This window comes from Citrus clementina, unplaced genomic scaffold (genome assembly GCF_000493195.1).
Source record: "Citrus clementina cultivar Clemenules unplaced genomic scaffold, Citrus_clementina_v1.0 scaffold_4, whole genome shotgun sequence".
NCBI lineage: Eukaryota > Viridiplantae > Streptophyta > Magnoliopsida > Sapindales > Rutaceae > Citrus > Citrus x clementina.
The window spans coordinates 148,700-168,662 of NW_006262274.1; the positions used below are offsets into that span (position 1 = coordinate 148,700).

Below are 19,963 nucleotides of genomic sequence, written 5' to 3' on the forward strand. Positions count from 1 at the left end.
TATAAGTGGGATATCATCAACAATAATTTTAATTGTTAGATTGATAAGAGGAACTTTTATTAAAAGTTATTAAATTATTTGAATAAGTAAGTTTTTTAAAGTTATACCATTAAAAAATGAAATAAATTTATTAAATAAGTCAAAGAATAAAATTGTAAAATATATTTTAGATAAAAGTTAAAAATTTAAACTTTTCCTAGTCGAGACAAAATAATTTATTTAATTTTTAAAAACTTTACTCAAAAGACAACCAAACAACGATTAAAATTTTAAAAAGAACTTATAGAATTAAATAAATACTTATACCATTAGATAAGTTATAGATAGGCACTAATTCAAAGAGAAACTGAAACATATCATTTGAATCAAGACAATAAGTGACCAAAATATTATTAAAATACTTTAAAATAAAATAAAATTTTAAATATTTTGTGTTTAATAAAAAATTACATATATTTATTTAGGTGTGTATTTCTATTTTTTTCATATCACACCTTCTCAAAAAAGTGAGGTGAAATTTTACTTCATTATCATATTTATTTTCAAGTAAAACTCAAGGTGTTTGGGTCTTTTAATAATTTCAAGAATTTTGTCATGCACATGAATCAATATTATTTTTTATTATAATATTTAAACATGAATATTAAACTTTTTAAATCAATTAAATCTGTTAAATTTTTATCAATTAAGAGCACAACAATATAGCAAGAGAAATATATATATATAAAAAAAAAAGCAAATAAGAGATATAACACTTAGAAAAGAATTTAATTCAATCTCAAGTATATACAAATAAGGAGATGAGCTCTTTTTTTACAGTCACATAACCATACGAATGAAATAAATGTTTAGTAAATAAATATATAATTAGTCATATATGCTTATAAAATAGTGAAATTTCCGAAAGATGAAAAGTTGTTTAATGAGACGTTAAATGTTAGTTTGATTAACATTCGCGTAAATTATAATTATTCCATAATAAAATCATAATTTTAAGCTATTTGACTTATTTAATTCTAGAAATACATCTTACAAAGAATATAAATGAATTTAATAGTAAAAATAGCAATTAAATGGAACATTTCCAATAATAATAATAATAATATAGAGGGGGGGGGTGGAAAAACACCTGAAGAGGCTGGTGGCGTGCGCGTGAGAGAGCGCAACGAGCATCTGAAGGTAGGGAGACCGAGTCGCAGCTCACAGAATCCAACACACTGAAACAGTAGTGAAGTCAGTGGCAGCTTTAACAGAATCAGTGAAAACCCTAGACCACCCTAGTGTGTTTGAGTGTGTGGCTCGCGCTCTCTCTCCCTCTCCCTCTCTCTCTATGTCTGTCAATTGTCATAACTAATTACACCAAATTCTATCAAATCAGATCTCACAAATGCATAATCTTTTAACCGCTCCAAGCTAGTGCTAGTTACACAGCCCTGAGCTGCTCAACCTCCAACTCCAACTCCAATTTTGAGTAAGTCAGCGTCTCTCTCACTCTTATTTTAGCTAAATTCGTTTTAAATTCATGCATTTTTGTCAAAATGTACTCAATTTCATGTTATTTTGGAAGACTGTCAGCTCGTACATTGCAATTCAGCTAATTCCAGTATTAATACTATTATTTATTATTATATTTTTAATGTTTTTCTTCGTATTTCAGCTGATTTTAGTAAGTTTCTTCAAACCCATTGAAAAAACGCTTTTATTTTTCTAATTCATATTTTTAACATTATAATCTACTCATTTGGATATTAGTTTTGTTTATTTGTTTTTAAATACTTTTCTATTTTTTAAAATTTTTTTACTCTCTTTTGATTTAGCTCACTGTAAATATAGTTATTTGTTAATTCGCTATTTAGGAAGGAAATTTTAGTCAGTGCAGGTATGTGTCTATGTCCAATGTCTATTGATTTTTTTTTTCCTTTTGCTATTTATTTTGGTAACTTTAGATTATTCATGTGATTATTGGAGTTATTTCCACAATGACATTGCTATTATTCAACTTGCAAGCATTGCCCAAATGTTTCGTCTTTTTATTAAGAAAAAAAATGTATTCACTTTATTTGCTGGGCAGGTAGTGGGATCAGTGAATGATCATTCTATATTGCGTTGTTCATGTGGAATGTTTCTGTGAAGTTTTTGTATTTTTGTCTCACGATGATTTAATTTATTCACTTGATGGAAAATTTTGCTTGCTTTATTCATACTTTTCCTCTAGTACGAAAAGTTTTGTCTAGGGCAGTTTAGATGGTTGTTATTTAGAATTCCTTGTATATTCTAGTGAATTCTATGGTAAGTTGTTCTTATGCTTTCAATCTCCTCCCTTGGGGAATGACTTGATTGAATGATTTTATTAATTCTTTATGGAGTTTGTGTTTTATATTTAATGGCATTAACATAAAATCTAAAGAATGTAAATTGTCTGGATAAAATGTTGTCATTTTGTTTCTCGGTTCCTTAGGCTCTATGTGCGCAGAACTCAGTTCTCAACTATATTGTAATTCAGGTGCCGTCTGAGATTCAACACGAAGTTCAATGGAACACAGCTCAGAAGAGGATTCAGACATAAGTGAATCTGAAATGCTCAAGTACGAAGATAAATCTTACAAAAAATTAAAGAGTGGAAACCACAGTGTGAAAATCTCAGATGAAGCTTTTACTTGTCCATACTGTCCCAAGAAACGAAAGCAAGAATACCTTTATAAGGATCTCCTTCAACATGCTTCTGGGGTGGGCAATAGTACTTCAAATAAAAGAAGTGCAAAAGAAAAGGCAAATCATCTAGCTCTGGCAAAATACTTGGAGAAAGATCTACGAGACGCAGGCAGTCCTTCAAAACCTGTGAATGAGGGTGATCCTCTGACTGGTTGTAGCCATGATGAGAAGTTTGTGTGGCCTTGGACAGGTATTGTTGTGAATATTCCTACTAGAAGGGCAGAGGACGGGCGGTCTGTGGGAGAAAGTGGATCCAAGTTGAGGGATGAACTGATTAGGAGAGGGTTCAACCCCACAAGAGTTCATCCACTGTGGAACTTTCGGGGCCATTCAGGATGCGCTGTTGTAGAATTCCACAAAGATTGGCCAGGGTTACATAATGCCATGTCCTTTGAGAAAGCTTATGAGGCAGATCATCATGGAAAAAAGGATTGGTATGCTAGTAATCAAGAAAAATCTGGTCTTTATGCGTGGGTTGCCCGTTCTGATGACTACAATTTAAAAAACATCATTGGAGATCACCTGCGCAAGATTGGAGACCTTAAAACCATTTCTGAAATGATGGAGGAAGAAGCTCGAAAGCAGAATCTTCTTGTTTCTAATCTGACAAACATGATTGAGGTCAAAGACAAGCATTTGGAAGAGATGAAGGAAAGATTCACTGAGACTTCGAACTCTGTTGAGAAGTTAATGGAAGAGAAAGATAGGCTTCTTCAGTCATATAATGAAGGTCGGTTGTCATAGAATTTAATAATTATCTAGAAATAATCATGAATATCCTAGGACATTAAGTAATTAATTTTTTAGCCATTCTATTTTTATCACTATATCTTCTTTGACCATTAGGAAGAGTACATGAGATTCTTTTCTTTTGAATGTTACATGTACTTGTTATTTTTGATACCATGAAATTGTGGTATCATTCACTTATGCCCTTCTTTTTATAAATTCAAAGAGATAAAGAAGATACAACTTAGCGCACGAGACCACTTTCAGAGAATTTTTACTGACCATGAAAAACTCAAGTTGCAATTGGAGTCTCAGAAAAAAGAGCTCGAGTTACGTGGCGAAGAACTGGAAAAGCGAGAGACGCAGAATGAAAATGACAGAAAAATTCTGGCCGAGGAAATTGAAAAGGTACTGATGCTGTTACTTTGAGTATTTGTTTTTTGGTCTTATATGTCATGTCGGAAAAAGCTAAAAGGTGTGGTTGTAAACAAATTTTATTCTCTTCTAGAATGCCATGAGAAACAATTCGCTTCAATTGGCTTCATTGGTACAACAGAAGGCTGATGAAAATGTTAGGAAGCTAGCCGAAGATCAGAAGGTTTGTCTTCCTTAAATGCTCTGGTTGTAACCACAATTCATGCATATCAATTACTCAAAGCCAGACAATAGATGACTATCATTGCAACTTTTAATCTCATACAGAAGCAGAAAGAAGACCTTCATAACAGAATAATTCAACTGGAAAAACAACTGGATGCAAAACAAGCACTGGCACTGGAAATCGAGCGACTGAAGGGCTCATTAAATGTGATGAAGCATATGGGAGATGACGGTGATATAGAGGTTCTGCAAAAGATGGAAACTGTGCTTAAAGATTTGAGAGAAAAGGAAGGAGAACTTGATGATCTGGAAGCATTGAACCAGACTCTAATCATAAGAGAACGCAAAAGTAATGATGAGCTGCAGGATGCTCGTAAAGAATTGATTAATGTGAGTATTTGTTCTTCCATTAGTCTAGATATCTACTCCAGCAGTTAGCCGTATGATTTCCATTTAGATGGTTCCCCTAATCTTGGGAAGCTTACAAATCGTGACAATTTTTAATGTACTCTTGACCTCTTTCTATTTCTGAATTTATTTCACTTACCCGAACTGATCTTTCACAGTACTGCAGATGATAGATCTGAACTGAAGAAATGAATTTGAATAGATCACTGTGCTGTATCTGTTCTTGTGCTATTAGATAATTATCTGTAATTGATGGGAGAAATAAGTGAGGTGACTCAGTAACTCATGAGTGAATGAGAAAATCAGAAAACTCTAGGTTTTAAATTATGATTATGCTGGAAGGATTTTCACTGTCAGTAATTTATGTAATTGCCTTCTTTGGTGTATGATGAGGTCCAATGTTCATCTTTAAATGATTTGTGAATGCTGGTTTAAGACTTATTATTGGTTCTTTAAGTCTGCTCAATGCTTTTTAACCCTCTCTACAAGTTTCCCTAGCTTGTGAGGATGCTGATCGACTCTTTTCATAGGCCTTAAAAGAATTAGCAGGTCGTGCTCATATTGGTCTCAAGAGAATGGGAGAACTTGACAATAAACCTTTTCTTGAAGTAATGAATCGAAAGTATAATGAGGAAGAAGCGGAAGAGAGAGCTTCGGAATTGTGCTCATTATGGGAGGAGTATCTTAAGGATCCAGATTGGCATCCCTTCAAAGTCATTACAGCTGAAGGGAAACATAAGGTGTGCATTTCATTGATCTCAAAATTTGATTTGTCCATGTTCTAAGTTATTTTTCTATTTATTTCCTTAGGTGTTTAGCAGAGTATCTCTCCAGAATGCTGGAATTGATTTTCCAAGCATATTAGGGAACTTTTATTGTGTTGTAACACTGTACTTTTATTTTCAAGCATTTGAGAAGAGATGAAACTGTCAGAGTACTTGTATCATAGTTTCAAAGTTTTAGTGATCTCTCTCTCTCACAGTGTTCCGTGTATTTTCAAACAAAATGCACAAAAACATTTGTACCGAACTCTTCTTTGTATATATTTGCAATGATGATTGTTCAAATTTGTCTCTTGTTTCAAAAAATTCAGCAGTTGGACATTGTTATGGCTGTGCATTTCATTTATGTTGGTTCTTGACATGCTTTGCCTGGTTAAATGTATTTATGGATGGATATCCATGTCTTAGATGGCAAAGTGTGCTTTGATATATAATTATGAAGAACTGCTCTGGTGAATTTAATGAGAAAAATATTTGATTGGTCCAAATTCAAGATATATTTTAATTTTCTTTATATGCCTTTTCTTGTCCAACATCACTTTCCTTCCCTTTAAATGTGCAATAGTTTTCATAAAGTATGCTACTCATTCAGGAAATAATAAACGAAGAAGATGAAAAATTGAAAGGTCTGAAGAAAGAAATGGGTGAAGAAGTGTACATTGCAGTGACCACAGCTTTGGTAGAGATCAATGAATACAATCCAAGTGGGAGGTATATAACCTCGGAGTTGTGGAATTATAAAGAAGGGAGAAAGGCTACTCTACAAGAGGGAGTAGCATTTTTAATGAAACAATGGAAATTATTAGTTCACCGCAAGGGAGGCATCGCTTGAAGGTTTGCATGTTTCATTTTAAGTATTATACGGTGACCAAAAAAAACTAAATGTTTTGACATTATTTTCATACTGACTTTGGTTACAGGAAATGAATTTTTTCATTTGCTCAAATGGAGCTTTATACCTGGAAACTGGGGAGGTATAGCGAAAGCCCCATTGGGTCATGTAAATTATTGTATCGTGTAATGGGATTTCTTTAAATAACTATATTCATGTTTAGCATGTATCTCTGAAACTCTATGGTGGTATTGGGAAAAAAGTGTAGGTGAAAGAACCATCTGACTGTAAATTTAATCATTTTATTTTTCATATGCTGATTGTTAATTTAATCCAAAAAGATGTTAAAATTTGGACAATGAAGCAGAGGCAAGGATTTGTGTTTTGTTCTCACCTACAAGATTCTCATTTTATGCTTGTCGATGCTTATTAATCGTGCAGAACTCTACAATTACTTGAGTTTGATTAATCAATAATCTTGGACTTGGGTATTTTGGGAAGTGATTGTATATTTATTTGCTTTGAGTAACATTTTGTCCAAACAAAATCACTATCGTTTTTTTACTTTGCAGGTTAATTTTACCTTATCCTTATTTAAATCTATACATTTTAAGCCGCTTCCAACTTGTAGTCGGAAATTGATCAATTTGCCCCTCTTCAAAGGGGTGGTGAATTTTGCACAAGTAATTCAATCTTGAGTTCTTTATTTACAACTGATACTAATATATGATGAGCACTCATTTGTATGCACTCTATGTAGTTGTCTTTTACCCTCTGCGGTGGGTAGAACTGAAGTCTTTTTCCTCTGCTGTTAAAACAATTACACGAACTATTAAATGGGTTAACAGTAAGCCGAGGACTTGCGTGAATAATAGTTTGAAAATTAGGAAGGACTTTATTAACGAATTCTTAAAAAGAGATGGTTGTTCAAATTTTAGATTAATGTAGGGACTTCGATGTAAATTAATGTCAAAAAAGTTTTGCCCGTTCAACTGAGCAGCTCAGTACTGGCGCTCTGAAAAAGACTCAGCTTAGTACTCACTCGCACACCATTCTTGTGCTTGTGCTGCGTTTCACATGTTCATTCAGCATTTTGATTTTGAAAGTTCCAATCTTTTAATCTACTCAAAGGTCAAAGTTCTTCAATGTAAGCTCAGTTGCCCAATCTTTAACGTTTTTTGTGTCTTAATTGGCCTTTTCTTTTTATGCATGTTAAAGAAATGTGGGTTTGTTTTCATGGGTTTCTAATTTCATTGCTTTTTCGAATTTTAATGGACCAAATGTTGATGTATGTGAACAATTATAAATATAATACGTGATTTGTCATGCTTGTCTGTAACAGATACATATTGTAGGCATTTTGTGAGCCTGCTTTTGGCGTTGCCAAAAAAGTGCTTCCTATGTAATCATATTTTCATTATGCGCCCAAAATCCCTTATAGACTAAATATGTAAAAGGTTAATGGTTATATGAACCGATCCAGAGGACAAGTTCTGACGATGGGTTTTATTGGTAAGGACCAAGGGTAAAAGAGCTTTTTATGCTTATGGAAAAGCTGTTAACAGAATATTTTTTAGACTTCCTACAAAATAATAATAGTTTTACTCTTATTTTCACATACATGAAGAATTGCACTTAAAGTTGATGACTTCCTGTTAACAATATAATAATGCCGATATCTAGTTTTTTTTTTCTTTTTTTCTCTTTGCTGATATCAATTTTTACTTTTCTTTTCTTAATATCCATTGATCCTTTTAACCACTTTCTGTGAATTGAAGACTTAATATGGACAATCCAGATTGTGAAGAGGAGATGAAGAATGTCAGCCAGCTCACGAGTCTTAAACAGGGAATTGACCACAAAAACCAGCAGTTGTTTAAGATGGAACATAAGTTGAATGAGGAAAATGCAATGATTCGCAAACAATCTGCACGGTAGATTACTCAAAGAAAATGTTAAGTCTTCCTCTTATTTCTATATACTTGAAGAATTGCACTTAAACTTGATAACTTTCTGTTAAGATACAAATGGTGATAATCATCCTCTTCTTCTTCTTCTTTTTCTTTTCTTTTTAATGTATGCATTTAATCCATATAGTTAATTGCTTATGTATTGAAGAGTTGATATGGATGATCAACGATATGAAGAGGAGCTGACGAAAGTCAGCCAGCTTGCAAGCCTTAAACAGGAGATTGATTCCAAGAACCAGCAATTGTCTGAGATGGAACAGAAGTTGGATGACACATCTGCAGTGGCTCGCAAACTTGTCATTGGCCTTATGGAGAAGCTTATGAAAAGTGACAGAAGATCATTGGAGTTTGAGCATATGTATTATGAGTATGAGAAGATGTACCGTGAGAGATCCGCAACTGTGGAACAGTTGATGAATGAGAAAAGGAAACTTAAAGAAGAATATATTGAAGGTATGTTTGCAAGTAATTGTTGATGTTTAGAGATATTGATCTGTAAAGTTCTCTTTATCATCCCATCTATTCTAGAATCAGACTCAAGCAATGCAGCCTTATGGAGTTACATCTTCCTAGATTAATAAAAGATTAAAATTGCCAAGCATTTAGATTGATTTTACTATCCTTTGTTTGGACAGTATTTTCTGAAAAATGCTAAAGGAACTGGCTGACAGAGTGCAGATAGAAACAACAGTGACATGTGCCCACTTTATCTGTAGCTATTAAGTGACTAAAAAATGTTTTTTTCTGTCTGAATATCACTGCTTGTATTTTCCAGACTTCATTCAACTGGTCCTTTCACATATTGTGATCATAATTTGTCAAAAATCAGAAAGGAGAAGTCCATCAATATCAAGCTGCAGATGTATCAGAAAAAAGAGCTTGAGCAGCGAACCAAAGAATTGGACGAGTGCAAGGCCCAGAATGATTTGGAGAGGAGAAGGTTAATGGATGAGATAGAAGAGGTTTGTAAAAAATTTCTGTGCCTGAGACATTCTTGGAAATAAGTCATTTCTGTTTATATCTACAATTATAGCAATTACTAATACTCTTTCAGTTATTCCATGCAATGTCAGAATATTGGCCTGTTCACTTTTCAGTATCGTGGGGAGCCACTGTGTGTGTACAGCATGAATCACGCTTGCTTAGCTGCTTGTGACTTACTTTCAGTTACCTGCATTTTAATTATCTAATATTGCTTATTTGTAGCTTCTATTTTTCTCCATTCTTTCCTCTATATTAATAGTTATTGATGCTTTATTCTGAATCTGAAAATGAATTATTGCTTGAATTTTTATCATAATCATAAAGATGAAATTCTGTGAAGCAACCCACCATTTGGATTATTACTGATGCAGTTAAAAAGGAAGTTGCAAAATCAAAATCCCTCAGAAGATGCTAGCAATTTGAAGGCTCAGATCTCAGCACTTACTAATCAGTTAAAGGAAAAAACAGAAGAGTTAGAGGAATCACAAAACCTGAACAATGTCCTTACAGTGAAAGAGTTGACCACCAGGAAAGAGTTGCACAATGCTCGCAAAGAGTCAATAAGTGTATATTAGTTCAATTTTCATGTGTTACTCAGTAAAATTTGAATTTATGCTATCATTTTCTATAAATTATTTTCTACTTGGCTAAAATGCATCTTCAGTCAAGTAGTAAATATTAGATGCTCAATAAGTTTTGGCCTTACAGGGTTTGTTGGATATGTTGAATAATCGCTCAACTCTTTTAGTTAAAAGAATGGGGGAGATTAATAGAAAAGCTTTTGATGATATGTGCTCAGAGAAGTACTCCAATGGAGACTGGCAGGAGATATCTGCTGAGCTGTGTTCGTTGTGGGAACGATATCTGGGGGATTCTAACTGGCATCCTTTCAAGCGAGTGAAAAATGGAGGCATATGGCAAGTATGTATATTCCCCTATTTACCCATACCATTCTGAAACTTTAACATGGGTCTGAGAATATAAACAAGTGCATGATTGGTGGAAGGAATTTCTTTTTTTCTTTTTTTTTTTGAAAGGAGATCAGTGGAAGGATTTTGATTGAAAAAATATAACTAAAACAAGGATAGAGGGAAGAATTTTTAATTGGAACCAGTCTTGTACCTACAAGGTGGATGAGCTAGATAGTCATTGGCTTGCTATGCAAACCATACCATCATTAAGTTCTTACATTGCCTGAAATGCCGACAATTAGGTGACTCCTAGCTATTCTGTTGGAAAAAAATATATAATTAAATAGGCAAACATTCAATGAATGAGTGGTTGAAATCATTCTTACTTGACAAGTTTATAGGGCCAGGAGTAGTCACTTGCCTGACATCATGAATTCAAAGAACGAGAGTAGTGGGGGAAATAGTATTTTGTCAACTGTTTGCTGGGTCAGGAAGCTACCAGAAAAAATAAAGACAAACTCACAAACAAAAGAAAAACAAAGCAACGCAATTCAAATCTTCCCCTTTATTTAGCTATCGATGCTAGGTTCTGTGCCATTTTTCCCTCCAACAACTGGTACTGTGAATAACACTATTTTGGACCATATTATACTGCAGCTTGTACTGGAAATATTTCATGTTGACTTTGAGAAAAGGAAACAAAAGGGAAATAGAAAAATGAGTTGACAGATGAGTAGTGTGCATGGGCTTGGAAAGATGAGTAGTGTGCATGGGCTTGGAAAGATGAGTGACAATATATGAAATTGTTAGCCTTTAGTGAATTGAACTCCTGCTATTATAATCTCTTGTTAGGGTTCAAGAAGGATTGAAGATAACTAGATACCTTTGAAAGACTATGAACCTTTTATTCTAAAAAAATTGACTAGCTCCAAATGCGCCTTGCATAAAATTAAAAGTATAATTTTCTAGAATGTATCGTGTGAGGGGAAGAACTTGCCTTGCTTTCGGGAATTTGGTCGCCACCAAGCAAAACTTAATATACAGTGTAAAACTTCAGACTCTGAAGTTGTTTAAAATTCTTAACTGTTTATTATCGTAAGCTCAATGAACAATTTACTAATTATGTTGCATTGAAGCAAACCTAGTCATCAGTCTTCACAGATGCTGCAGCAAAGACAGTGGAATAATTTTGTTTGCCTGAACCACTTATCAGAAATATGTGTCATATTTTGATTTAATTCCTGATAAATGCAGGAAATAATAGATGATGAAGATGAAAAATTGAAAGAACTGAAAAATGATCATGCTGAGGTATATGAAGTTGTAACCAATGCATTGCTGGAATTGAATGAATATAATCCAAGTTCACGGTATCCTGTCCCTGAGGTTTGGAACAAGAAGGAGAGGAGGAGAGCCACCTTGAAAGAAATTATTCAATATTTATTCTCGAAATCAAAGCGACCTAAGCGTAAAAGAAGTTAAACCTAATGCTGGCACCAAAATGTAAGTATATGTAGTTAATTAATGTCTACTTTGGACTTGCATGTTCACTTCTAATGGCTAAGAATTATTGTTTTGTTTAGATCTGCAGTTTTAAGTATCATTAGAAGTAAAATTTTACTGTAGTATTCGGAAATTACAAAAATATCTGGAACTTGAGACGTGTAACTGCTGGTGAGCTAATAAAGCTGCAGTTAGATCAACATTTGGCATCATGTTAGGTCAATGTGCCATAGAAAAACGTATATGTTTCTACTCATATTTGAGGAGGTTATTCTTTAAATGAATTAGCTGTGTTGCCCAAGTGAATTACAGAACATTAGATTGGTCCTATGAAGAGAAGTGAAGAGAGCTACAGAAACAATAAAGAGTAGCAATTATCTGAAGTGAAGAATAAATGAGATTAAGAAAGATGAAAAGAAATAAGTTAAGCTGGATAGTTAATGCATTGGCCTACGCTGGAATCGCTTGGTTTTGTGTCATGCTGTATGTGAATAAAGGCAATGAATGGCTGCTGCCACTTGGTTGGATTTGAAGGCAAGGCCATTCAGGCTGACAACTGAAAATCTTAAAGTTAGTTTTGAATTCAATTTTGATGCAGATCACTGCAAAACTATGTAACTGCTTCCTAGGATTTTTGGTCAATTATGTTCTACTAACTTGTCATTTTTATCCAGGTGGCGACTCTGCCAGAAGTTGCACATTTATTGGGCAGAAAGCTTAACAAAGGAGAAGCAACGCTAGTATAAACTAGAAAGATATAAAGACCTTTCACCTTTCAATTAAAACATCAAGTATATAGGCATTTTCCTGTTTTAAGGGTCGCAGAAGATTTAGATGGGATTTTTCCTAGTTAACCTGCTTCTTTTGTGCCTGAATATGCTTTCCAGTGCAGGCAGTAGCATTCTATATAATACGACTGATGTGCAAATGCAGATAGCACGTATAGTCTTGTTAAGACTTGAAGCTGAACCTGTATGTGCTTGTAGCTAAAGATTGTTTTCTGCTAATTGCCATGCTGTGGATATTGATGACGCTAGTGTTTTCCAAGATTGTGTAAGCTCTTTTGGATATTTCGTTGACTCATAGCCGTGCCGTTCCCATGCATATGCGTATGAATATTGGTCTCCAAAACTTATAGTTGATTGATGCTCCACAAACAGCTAATGAATTAGTAGTATAGTGCTGTCTGGTAAGCATACCTGCACCACCACTTCCCCGTTGAAAAATCTCAAATTCTCGAAAAAAAAAATCCCATGTAATAATATACCCAACGGTTATGAATATATATTGTTTATCTCCCACTTTATTGGTTGATATATTTTGTAAATAAATAAATATAGAATTCGGTTCTGCTCTGCAAAATCAGTAGAGAAGCTTTGTAATTCAAATGGCCGGTACGGAGCAGATGGAGAAGATGGCCGGTGATTGTTCTCCTCTCAATTTGTTCGTAAACTGGCACTGGAATTGAAATACAAAAATCCGAAAAGTCGTTGGCTATCATATCGTCTCGGCTTTCTCCTCTCAAATTGGCTTCTTTCATTTGAAAGAATAAGAAAACCATTATTTGCATGACTTGTTTCTCTTGGTCTCGTTTTGTTTGGGTAAAATATTAACTCTCCAGTAAGGGTGGGCACTAAACGGCCGGTTCGGTTATGTTTTTAAACCGAACTAAACTAAATTGAAACTGATTGGTTCATAAATATATGAGCCGAATACAAATCGAATCATAGATTCGATTCGGTTTGGTTTAATACTATTTGCTTTAAGAATTTTGATTATTTTTCTTTTATATTAACTAAAATTTTGGATTTTTTTACCTAAATTTGAATTTTTTTTTCTTAATTCAATTCAATTGTAACCATTAATATTGGGTTAAAAATAGAATAGGCGCAGCGAAGGGCCAAATAAATTTGGTCCCTATTAAACCTATGAAGAGATGGACTGCGTTTATCCTAGGTGGAAAGATTTTAAGGCCGAAAAGTTCTGAGAATAAACTTTATAGGTTTGAAGGACAAGCCACTTAAGATAAACCTTCTAAATTCTAAGGTTTTTATGATCCCAAGATCTTAGGAAAACAACTTAATGGTGTGTTTATTAATCAATAATCGGAATTGATTGAAATCGGAATGGAGTGGAATCAGAATAAGAAATGAGAATCAGAATAAATTATTTACTTTAGTTGTGGGAATTTGAATAAATAGTTACAAGTTACTAAACGGTCCTTAGTTTATTATTGTCATAACAACAACAACAACAACAATAATTATTATTATTATAACATTAATAATAGCAATTATTATTATTATTATTATTGTAAACTATTATAATTATTAATCATTATAATTAATATTAATAACAAAATTACTATAATAATAATAATCATCATAAAATGAGAATTTTAAGATTTAGGTGGAGGTAATATGGTTAATTCAGAGAATGAGATTCTCATTCCCATCTCCTCCAATGGGAATGGGAACTCTAATAATCGTTCTCAATTTTTATGTAGGACTCACCACTTTCATTCCCATTCAATCTCTTATTTAATTAAGTAAATACATCATGTATTCTCATTCCTTGATTCTTATTTTCATTCCTAATAAGTAAACATCGCATAAGATTAAAATGCTTCCTCCTTTGATCCGTAGATAAGCTTGCATATTCATGTATCAATTAGCATAGGCACAAGAAGACAAGTGTTGCTAAATGACATAAAAATAATGACATTTGTCATTAAAGTAATTAGAACACAAGTCAAATCAATTTGACTTATAAATATATACGTTCTATTTTTATTGAAAGATGAGAAAAAACTTATTCAAGAGGGGAAATGTTGATTTTCTCTCTCTAAATTCATATTTCCAAAAATTCAGTGACTACCTTGACCATTAGATAGTTTACATCGGTGAAACTAGCCCTCTGATCGTTTTCTTATGTTTGTAAAGTATCATCGAAAAAAGATATCCTCATCTACTAAGGAAGTGGACACATAGGAGAAAATTTAAAGGCCCAGTAAAATTAGTTGAAAGGATTAATTCATTATTGCTGGATCCAATAAAGAGAAAGCCCAATTCTAAGAGGGTCATTCTTAGTTGGAATTATCACCTAGTAAGTTGGGATAAAATTTACATCATAACTACCATTAATGATTTACATAAAAATATTAATGTAGAAAAATTTATAATAAATAAATATTATTCTTATAGATAAATAATATTTTTTTAATTTTAAGCAGTGAACTGATCAATTCTTTAATTCGATTTAATTTTAAATCAAACTAAATAAGAACCAATTAGTTCTTAATCTTTTCAACTATTTGATTTTTTAACTCGGTTTGATTCTACAAAACCGAACCGAATGCCCACCTCTTACTTCTTATATTATCCAGTCATAACGACAATTAAAACATTTTGCTCCGAAGTAGCCAAGAAGTGACATGTCGTCCTCATATCCAAGAACCGTACGACAAGAGTTGAGCAATGGAGGTCATGGATCATTAGAAATAATGGGCTTGCAGGATATAACCCTAGCCTACCATTCCTCCATCCTCTTCCTCTATATAAAACCTCGTCCGCCAAAACCCTAGTAGAAAAGAGTCTTCTTTTCGCACATCGAACGGCTTGGTCATCTAATCTAAGAAAGCTTCAAATGAATTTCCTCTCTGATTTCTGAAATTTTGTTTTCTTTGTTTTTGTTGTCACTATTTCAGTGATGGAAGGGTTGTGGGCAATGATTACAAAGAGAGAGGACTCGAGTGGGTTCAAAGTTTTACGAAAACAAGAAATAAAAAACCCAATTCAATTTTGTTGGAGAAAATTCTTTTTTTTCCCATTTTCGATTTGGGTTTTTTTTTTTTAACCCACATTGAAAGATATTATAAAATTCTTTTACACTTGATATGAGCCCCGTGATTTTCTCTTGTTACTTGCTTAGCATTTGTTGTGTTTGTTGCGAGAAAACGGATTTTGATTCTGATTTCTCGCTTGAACAACGGTGCAACATTGAAAGCCTGGCCACTAGTTGGTTTTCTAGTAACAGATTATTCTGTTTTCTGGAAGTAAGCTAGTGATCAGGCAGCGGCCAGACAACCGTAGTGATGGATCCACAGATGACAGGTTTTTTAATCCTGTTTTTATCTACTGATTCCATCTCACATTTTCTTCTTCATTTACTTATCTTTTGGGCGGGGCTGTAAATGTTCTGCGATTTTAGTTTAGACGGCCTTGATTGAAGAGAATAATGCAATCTGCTACTAGTAGATAGTTGATGCAGTTGCCATTGCTTGAGGGTGGTACCTATTAGTATTGCTGAATCAGTGGCTTGATCAGTTCTTAGCTTTGTGCAAAGCAAACGCCCGTTGAGAGTTATTGTGTGGTCGTTTTGGTGCTTGGGTTAAGTGGTTCCAGTGTGCAGTGTGTTGAAGCTCTGAATAGAAGTTGGATTTGGAATAAGCAAACCAAGCTAACCCTTTGATTCTGCCATACTTGAAGAGCTCAACGGCAACAGTGACCATCTTGGAGGATTCCTCATCAAACAATGACCTTAGCAAGAATGGTTGGAATAGTTTGGCTGATTTGAAATCCCATGGTTGAACTTGTGCTTGTGGGTTGCAAGCTCAAGTGTAATGTTGACAAAAGAATAAGCATTCCCAGTTACAATATAAAGCAACCTAGGCATTCTTGATGCGATTTCTTTGCATTTTTTGCTAGTAATTTGAACTGAAACCTTCATGGACTCATCAGAACAAGAGAGAAACCTCATAATCAGATTAGAAGAACAACGAGCCCCACCCTCACAGCCTCACCTCTGAACATGAGTTACCGTCACACACCTTCTGGCTTTGTAGCTAGTGATGAACTCATTTCTTGAAAATGAGAAAATTATTACAATTGTAATCTTCTTAAAATACCTGTAAGTGCAAGTGAATTGAGTAGATGTCAGTGGGCAATGGCCTGTGGTCAAATTTGGTTAGAACTCTGAAAGAAAACACTTGAAACACTTGCACATCACCAGTCATAAATTCAAACAAGAATAACTTATGAGATTAAATTAAGACACTTGTACGTAGATGATTATCACTATCATGTGAAGTAAACTGTAAACATATAATATAAAACCGAATCTATTTAACTTGGAAGCTGCGGGCTCTCTATTACTTTGAAGCCACTTCAGCTTTTACATTTCACTTCAACCAAAACAGAAACCAAACCCAGTCCCCAACCAAATCCGTCAAAGTCAAAAAGTTCACACTCACAGGGACAGAGTTACACAGTATACTTTCCCTCATTTTCTTTCTCACTTTCCGGGATAAAACAAAAAAAGCGAAAAAACAACAAAACATGGAGTGGGGGAAAGTGCTTGAAACTAAACCCTGAAATTCTTTCCGGTGAAAGTTTGACCAAATTGCCAATTAGCAGGGACAATGTTCCAAGAAGTGGAAGTACGGCGGTCACTGCCAGTGACCCTGAAGCTGAGAGACTGACCAACCAAAACAGAATTAGACTGCCAGTTCTGTCCCCAGTTCCTGCTCAAGCTCATCCACCCAGTCCTGGAACCTTTGACGCTAGCCTTGACAATATCCCCAGCACCAGCAACGTTGGTGATCAAGACCAAGTTGAAGTAACGGAAACCGTTGATGGTGAACCTGATGCCGCCTCTCTTCCTGCAAGGGACCCTGCGGTAAGAGACAGGGACAATTCCGGCGCGGTATTCGGCCATCTTGAGGAACATGGGCATGGCGAGATCGAAGTGAGGGCGAGGAGGGTTGCACCACCCCCCATTGTCGCTGGGTTGAGCGAAATTCGGAGGGCAAAAGTTGGTGGCAGTGACGAAGATTGAAGGGCTCCCAGCGTGGCACCATTGAGGGTCATTCGCACACTTAATCTCAAAACACGCACCGCAGCTCAACCCGTTGTTGAACAGTGCTGTGCTTAGCGCTGCCGTGTTAACGCCGTATCCTTGACTGTAGAGATTGCCGTACCCACAAGCACCTCCTGTTTGTTAAATATACAATTACACACAACCGAACAAATCAGAAACAGTTGACTGGTGGTAAATAATCATGTATGTTGATGCAAAACGCAAATAAATCACTGTGAAATTTAAGTGCACGCGTACCCATTGTTCCTGAGGCATCATTGCCTCCATAGAATGTAGCATGAGCGCTTTGCCATGCCTCGCCACCGTAAACGCCGGGGATTCTCGCATCAACACTAAGGGAGGAAAATGTAACAAAAGTCACAATACAAATGATGCCCACAGCGACACCCATTTGGTTTTAATTTCAACCCAACTAATTAAGAATAAGATGCTCCCCCAAGAAAAACAAAATTAAGACTTGGTGTTGTGGGTGACAGTGCGAGTGTGAGGAGAAGGCAAAGAGTTTGGAGTGGTATTTATGGACGAGAAGCAAGGGAAATTTTGTCAAAAAAGTTGAAATATTATTTTGGGGTTGGGGACAATATTTAATTTAATTATCACCCTTAATTGGTGCTGTTTCTAGTCGTGATTAATTACTAAGTTTAAAACTAGCGGTAAAAATAATTCAATCCCGTAGCCATGGGCCATGGGGTGGGGACTTGGGGCAGACATGAATGCCCTTGAATTCTGACCATTTTAGGGAAAATGGATAGTGGGGTTTAGGGAAAGGTAAAGGGTATGAAGTGGAATATGGATGGGGTCGGGGATGTAGGACACATAAAGGTGAAGAAGCTTTGAGGCTGATATCGATATACATGAATTGAAATTGCTTTGCTTCATTCCCAAGTTGAGGCATCAATTACAGTATGTGCTCCACCCCAAGAATTTTGTTTCTTTTTGTTTCCTTCCTTCTTCATTTTCCCTTCTTTTTTTAATAAGATTTTGGAGGGACTACCAAATTGTACGGATAGGACAGGACGCAAGGTGTACTTGCCCCCGATGTCCATCCAATGTTGGACATCGATATCATTTTTGGGGCTGTTTTGAAATCAATATATAAACAGGCTTTCTTTTTTTTTTTTTTTTGAAGCATATTTAAATTTACCACTCACTCACAATATTAAGAGTTGAAAACTAATTATTTATTCCACAAAAGCTTCCTTGAAGTAAGAAATTTGAATGCTCAAATTGTTGAGAAACTAATTTTAGATCAATTGTAAGTTAATTACATATAACGTAACTTAACAGTTGCCTCTGCCGTGTGTTTATGTTTAATAAGGTATGCAGCTACACATGATAAAAATCAAATTAAATAAGATTAATAGTGTGTAAACACTTTAGAGAAGTACTAAGAAGACTCGACTACACATGATAAGAATCAAATGAAATAAAACAGTGTGTAAACAATTAAACATTTGAGAGGGGCTTAAAGGAAAAGAACTAGTGTCGAGGAAAGGAATGAAACAGAGTGGCGTTATTGACTTCCTTAATTAAATGAAGTGAAAAAGGGAAAGGAATGGCGCCGTAACGAACTGACGTGCAAAAGTTGTAAAAGAATCCGCAATCAGCGGTCCTCGTATTACGCCGTGCATTAGCCGGATGTTTTAGTTAATTAGTTGACTGCTTACTTACTTACTACTACTACTCTCTTTATATCATATTCTCATATCAGGTCGATCTAATCCTACGACAAGGTCAAGCTTTATGGCTCGAGGGCATGCAGGCTCTATGACTATCAAATCAAATGAATTAGGTGGCGTTGCCTTGCCTTGCCTTTTACTTTTACAGGTCTACTGGCGCATTGAAGGAATTTTGAGGCAAACGAGATTTTATAGTGCAGGCAAAGTGGAAATTAAATATATAAAATAAAATCCAGGATCCATGCAGATGAGATGCAGATGCACCCCACCAAACAAATCTAGTAAACCCACCACGTCATCGTTATAATTAAGCTGTTGCGCAACAACACCTCACCCAACTCTTTTGCTGATTAATGCCTTGTGCATGTGAGGTTGCCACCAACACCATCAAATTAATTAATTAATTAAATTCAATAATCTTTCCCCATTAATCTTCACTACTTAAACTAAAGATTGAAGATTTTTTCTTTTTTTTTAATCACTCTCAAAATCTAGGGAGGAGAGGCCATAGAACACCTCCACTCCTGGATTGATGACTAAACAATTATAGGAAGCAAAGGAGTATTTACTTGTCTTCAAGGTAATTAATGTCAACATAGACTGGGCAACTGTCGTGTATATATGTTGTGTATCTTCTGTTACGTGATTTTGATGATGTTAGAGGCCAACACCTGTGTAGTTTGCTTCAAATGGATGTTTTGATAATTCTATGATCAATCAATTCATGGCTATATATATATATGTAGATGATTGATTAACCACAAAATTATCACAACAGTTCTCCTTTCACGACTCTTCTTGTTCAAGTTCTTAATTCTTGTTTTCACCGTTATCATAAGTTCATGGTCAATCATGTATACAGATGCTGCATTGATCATTTGAAGTAAATTATACGGTAAGTATGGATTATTAGCTAAATTACCGAGTTAAGTACGAAATAATTTGAAATTAATTAAGCAGAAACAAAGCTTTGGTA

General features: G+C 34.8%; 3 protein-coding genes and 1 non-coding gene across 6 annotated transcripts; 3 read left to right on the forward strand and 1 right to left on the reverse strand.

The window, feature by feature from the left end:
* The first annotated feature begins 1,127 nt into the window (after window positions 1–1,127).
* On the forward strand, window positions 1,128–6,491 carry LOC18044283 (protein INVOLVED IN DE NOVO 2). 2 transcript variants are annotated; one of them, XM_006435485.2, is made up of 8 exons: window positions 1,128–1,471; window positions 2,504–3,442; window positions 3,668–3,849; window positions 3,950–4,039; window positions 4,144–4,431; window positions 4,980–5,189; window positions 5,824–6,065; window positions 6,152–6,490. In XM_006435485.2, the coding sequence occupies exons 2-7, from the start codon at window positions 2,533–2,535 to the stop codon at window positions 6,061–6,063; spliced, it is 1,920 nt and encodes a 639-aa protein (XP_006435548.1). In that variant the 5' UTR covers window positions 1,128–1,471; window positions 2,504–2,532; the 3' UTR covers window positions 6,064–6,065; window positions 6,152–6,490. The 2 variants fall into 2 exon arrangements, with proteins under 2 accessions (XP_006435548.1, XP_024041523.1); XM_024185755.1 differs by having other exon boundaries at window positions 5,824–6,491.
* A 597-nt stretch (window positions 6,492–7,088) lies between these two features.
* On the forward strand, window positions 7,089–12,501 carry LOC18044284 (factor of DNA methylation 5). Of its 2 annotated transcripts, none has more exons than XM_024185756.1 (8): window positions 7,089–7,210; window positions 7,862–7,997; window positions 8,182–8,486; window positions 8,856–8,995; window positions 9,389–9,583; window positions 9,726–9,938; window positions 11,183–11,431; window positions 12,106–12,501. In XM_024185756.1, the coding sequence occupies exons 1-7, from the start codon at window positions 7,141–7,143 to the stop codon at window positions 11,408–11,410; spliced, it is 1,287 nt and encodes a 428-aa protein (XP_024041524.1). In that variant the 5' UTR covers window positions 7,089–7,140; the 3' UTR covers window positions 11,411–11,431; window positions 12,106–12,501. The 2 variants fall into 2 exon arrangements, with proteins under 2 accessions (XP_024041524.1, XP_024041525.1); XM_024185757.1 differs by having other exon boundaries at window positions 7,130–7,210; window positions 7,842–7,997.
* A 2,952-nt stretch (window positions 12,502–15,453) lies between these two features.
* Window positions 15,454–15,586, forward strand: LOC112099413. Its single transcript, XR_002906217.1, has one exon. It is a non-coding gene; the product is annotated as a small nucleolar RNA snoR143 (small nucleolar RNA).
* A 963-nt stretch (window positions 15,587–16,549) lies between these two features.
* Window positions 16,550–17,807, reverse strand: LOC18044285 (expansin-A4). The gene is made up of 2 exons (XM_006435487.2): window positions 17,546–17,807; window positions 16,550–17,421 (listed from the first exon to the last, which is right to left on the reverse strand). The coding sequence occupies exons 1-2, from the start codon at window positions 17,697–17,699 to the stop codon at window positions 16,793–16,795; spliced, it is 783 nt and encodes a 260-aa protein (XP_006435550.1). The 5' UTR covers window positions 17,700–17,807; the 3' UTR covers window positions 16,550–16,792.
* Window positions 17,808–19,963: the final 2,156 nt, after the last annotated feature.

What these genes read in the sequence shown, in the direction of transcription:
- LOC18044283 (XM_024185755.1), top strand. Translation starts at nt 2,533, where the DNA reads ATGGAACACAGCTCAGAAGAGGATTCAGACATAAGTGAATCTGAAATG. An exon ending in TCTTCAGTCATATAATGAAG is followed by an intron (nt 3,443 to 3,667) that starts GTCGGTTGTCAT and finishes ATAAATTCAAAG; the next exon opens with AGATAAAGAAGATACAACTT. An exon ending in CAGCTGAAGGGAAACATAAG is followed by an intron (nt 5,190 to 5,823) that starts GTGTGCATTTCA and finishes CTACTCATTCAG; the next exon opens with GAAATAATAAACGAAGAAGA.
- LOC18044284 (XM_024185756.1), top strand. Translation starts at nt 7,141, where the DNA reads ATGTTCATTCAGCATTTTGATTTTGAAAGTTCCAATCTTTTAATCTAC. An exon ending in TAATGGATGAGATAGAAGAG is followed by an intron (nt 8,996 to 9,388) that starts GTTTGTAAAAAA and finishes TTACTGATGCAG; the next exon opens with TTAAAAAGGAAGTTGCAAAA. An exon ending in AAAATGGAGGCATATGGCAA is followed by an intron (nt 9,939 to 11,182) that starts GTATGTATATTC and finishes TGATAAATGCAG; the next exon opens with GAAATAATAGATGATGAAGA.
- LOC18044285 (XM_006435487.2), bottom strand. Translation starts at nt 17,699, where the DNA reads ATGGGTGTCGCTGTGGGCATCATTTGTATTGTGACTTTTGTTACATTT. An exon ending in TGATGCCTCAGGAACAATGG is followed by an intron (nt 17,422 to 17,545) that starts GTACGCGTGCAC and finishes TTTAACAAACAG; the next exon opens with GAGGTGCTTGTGGGTACGGC.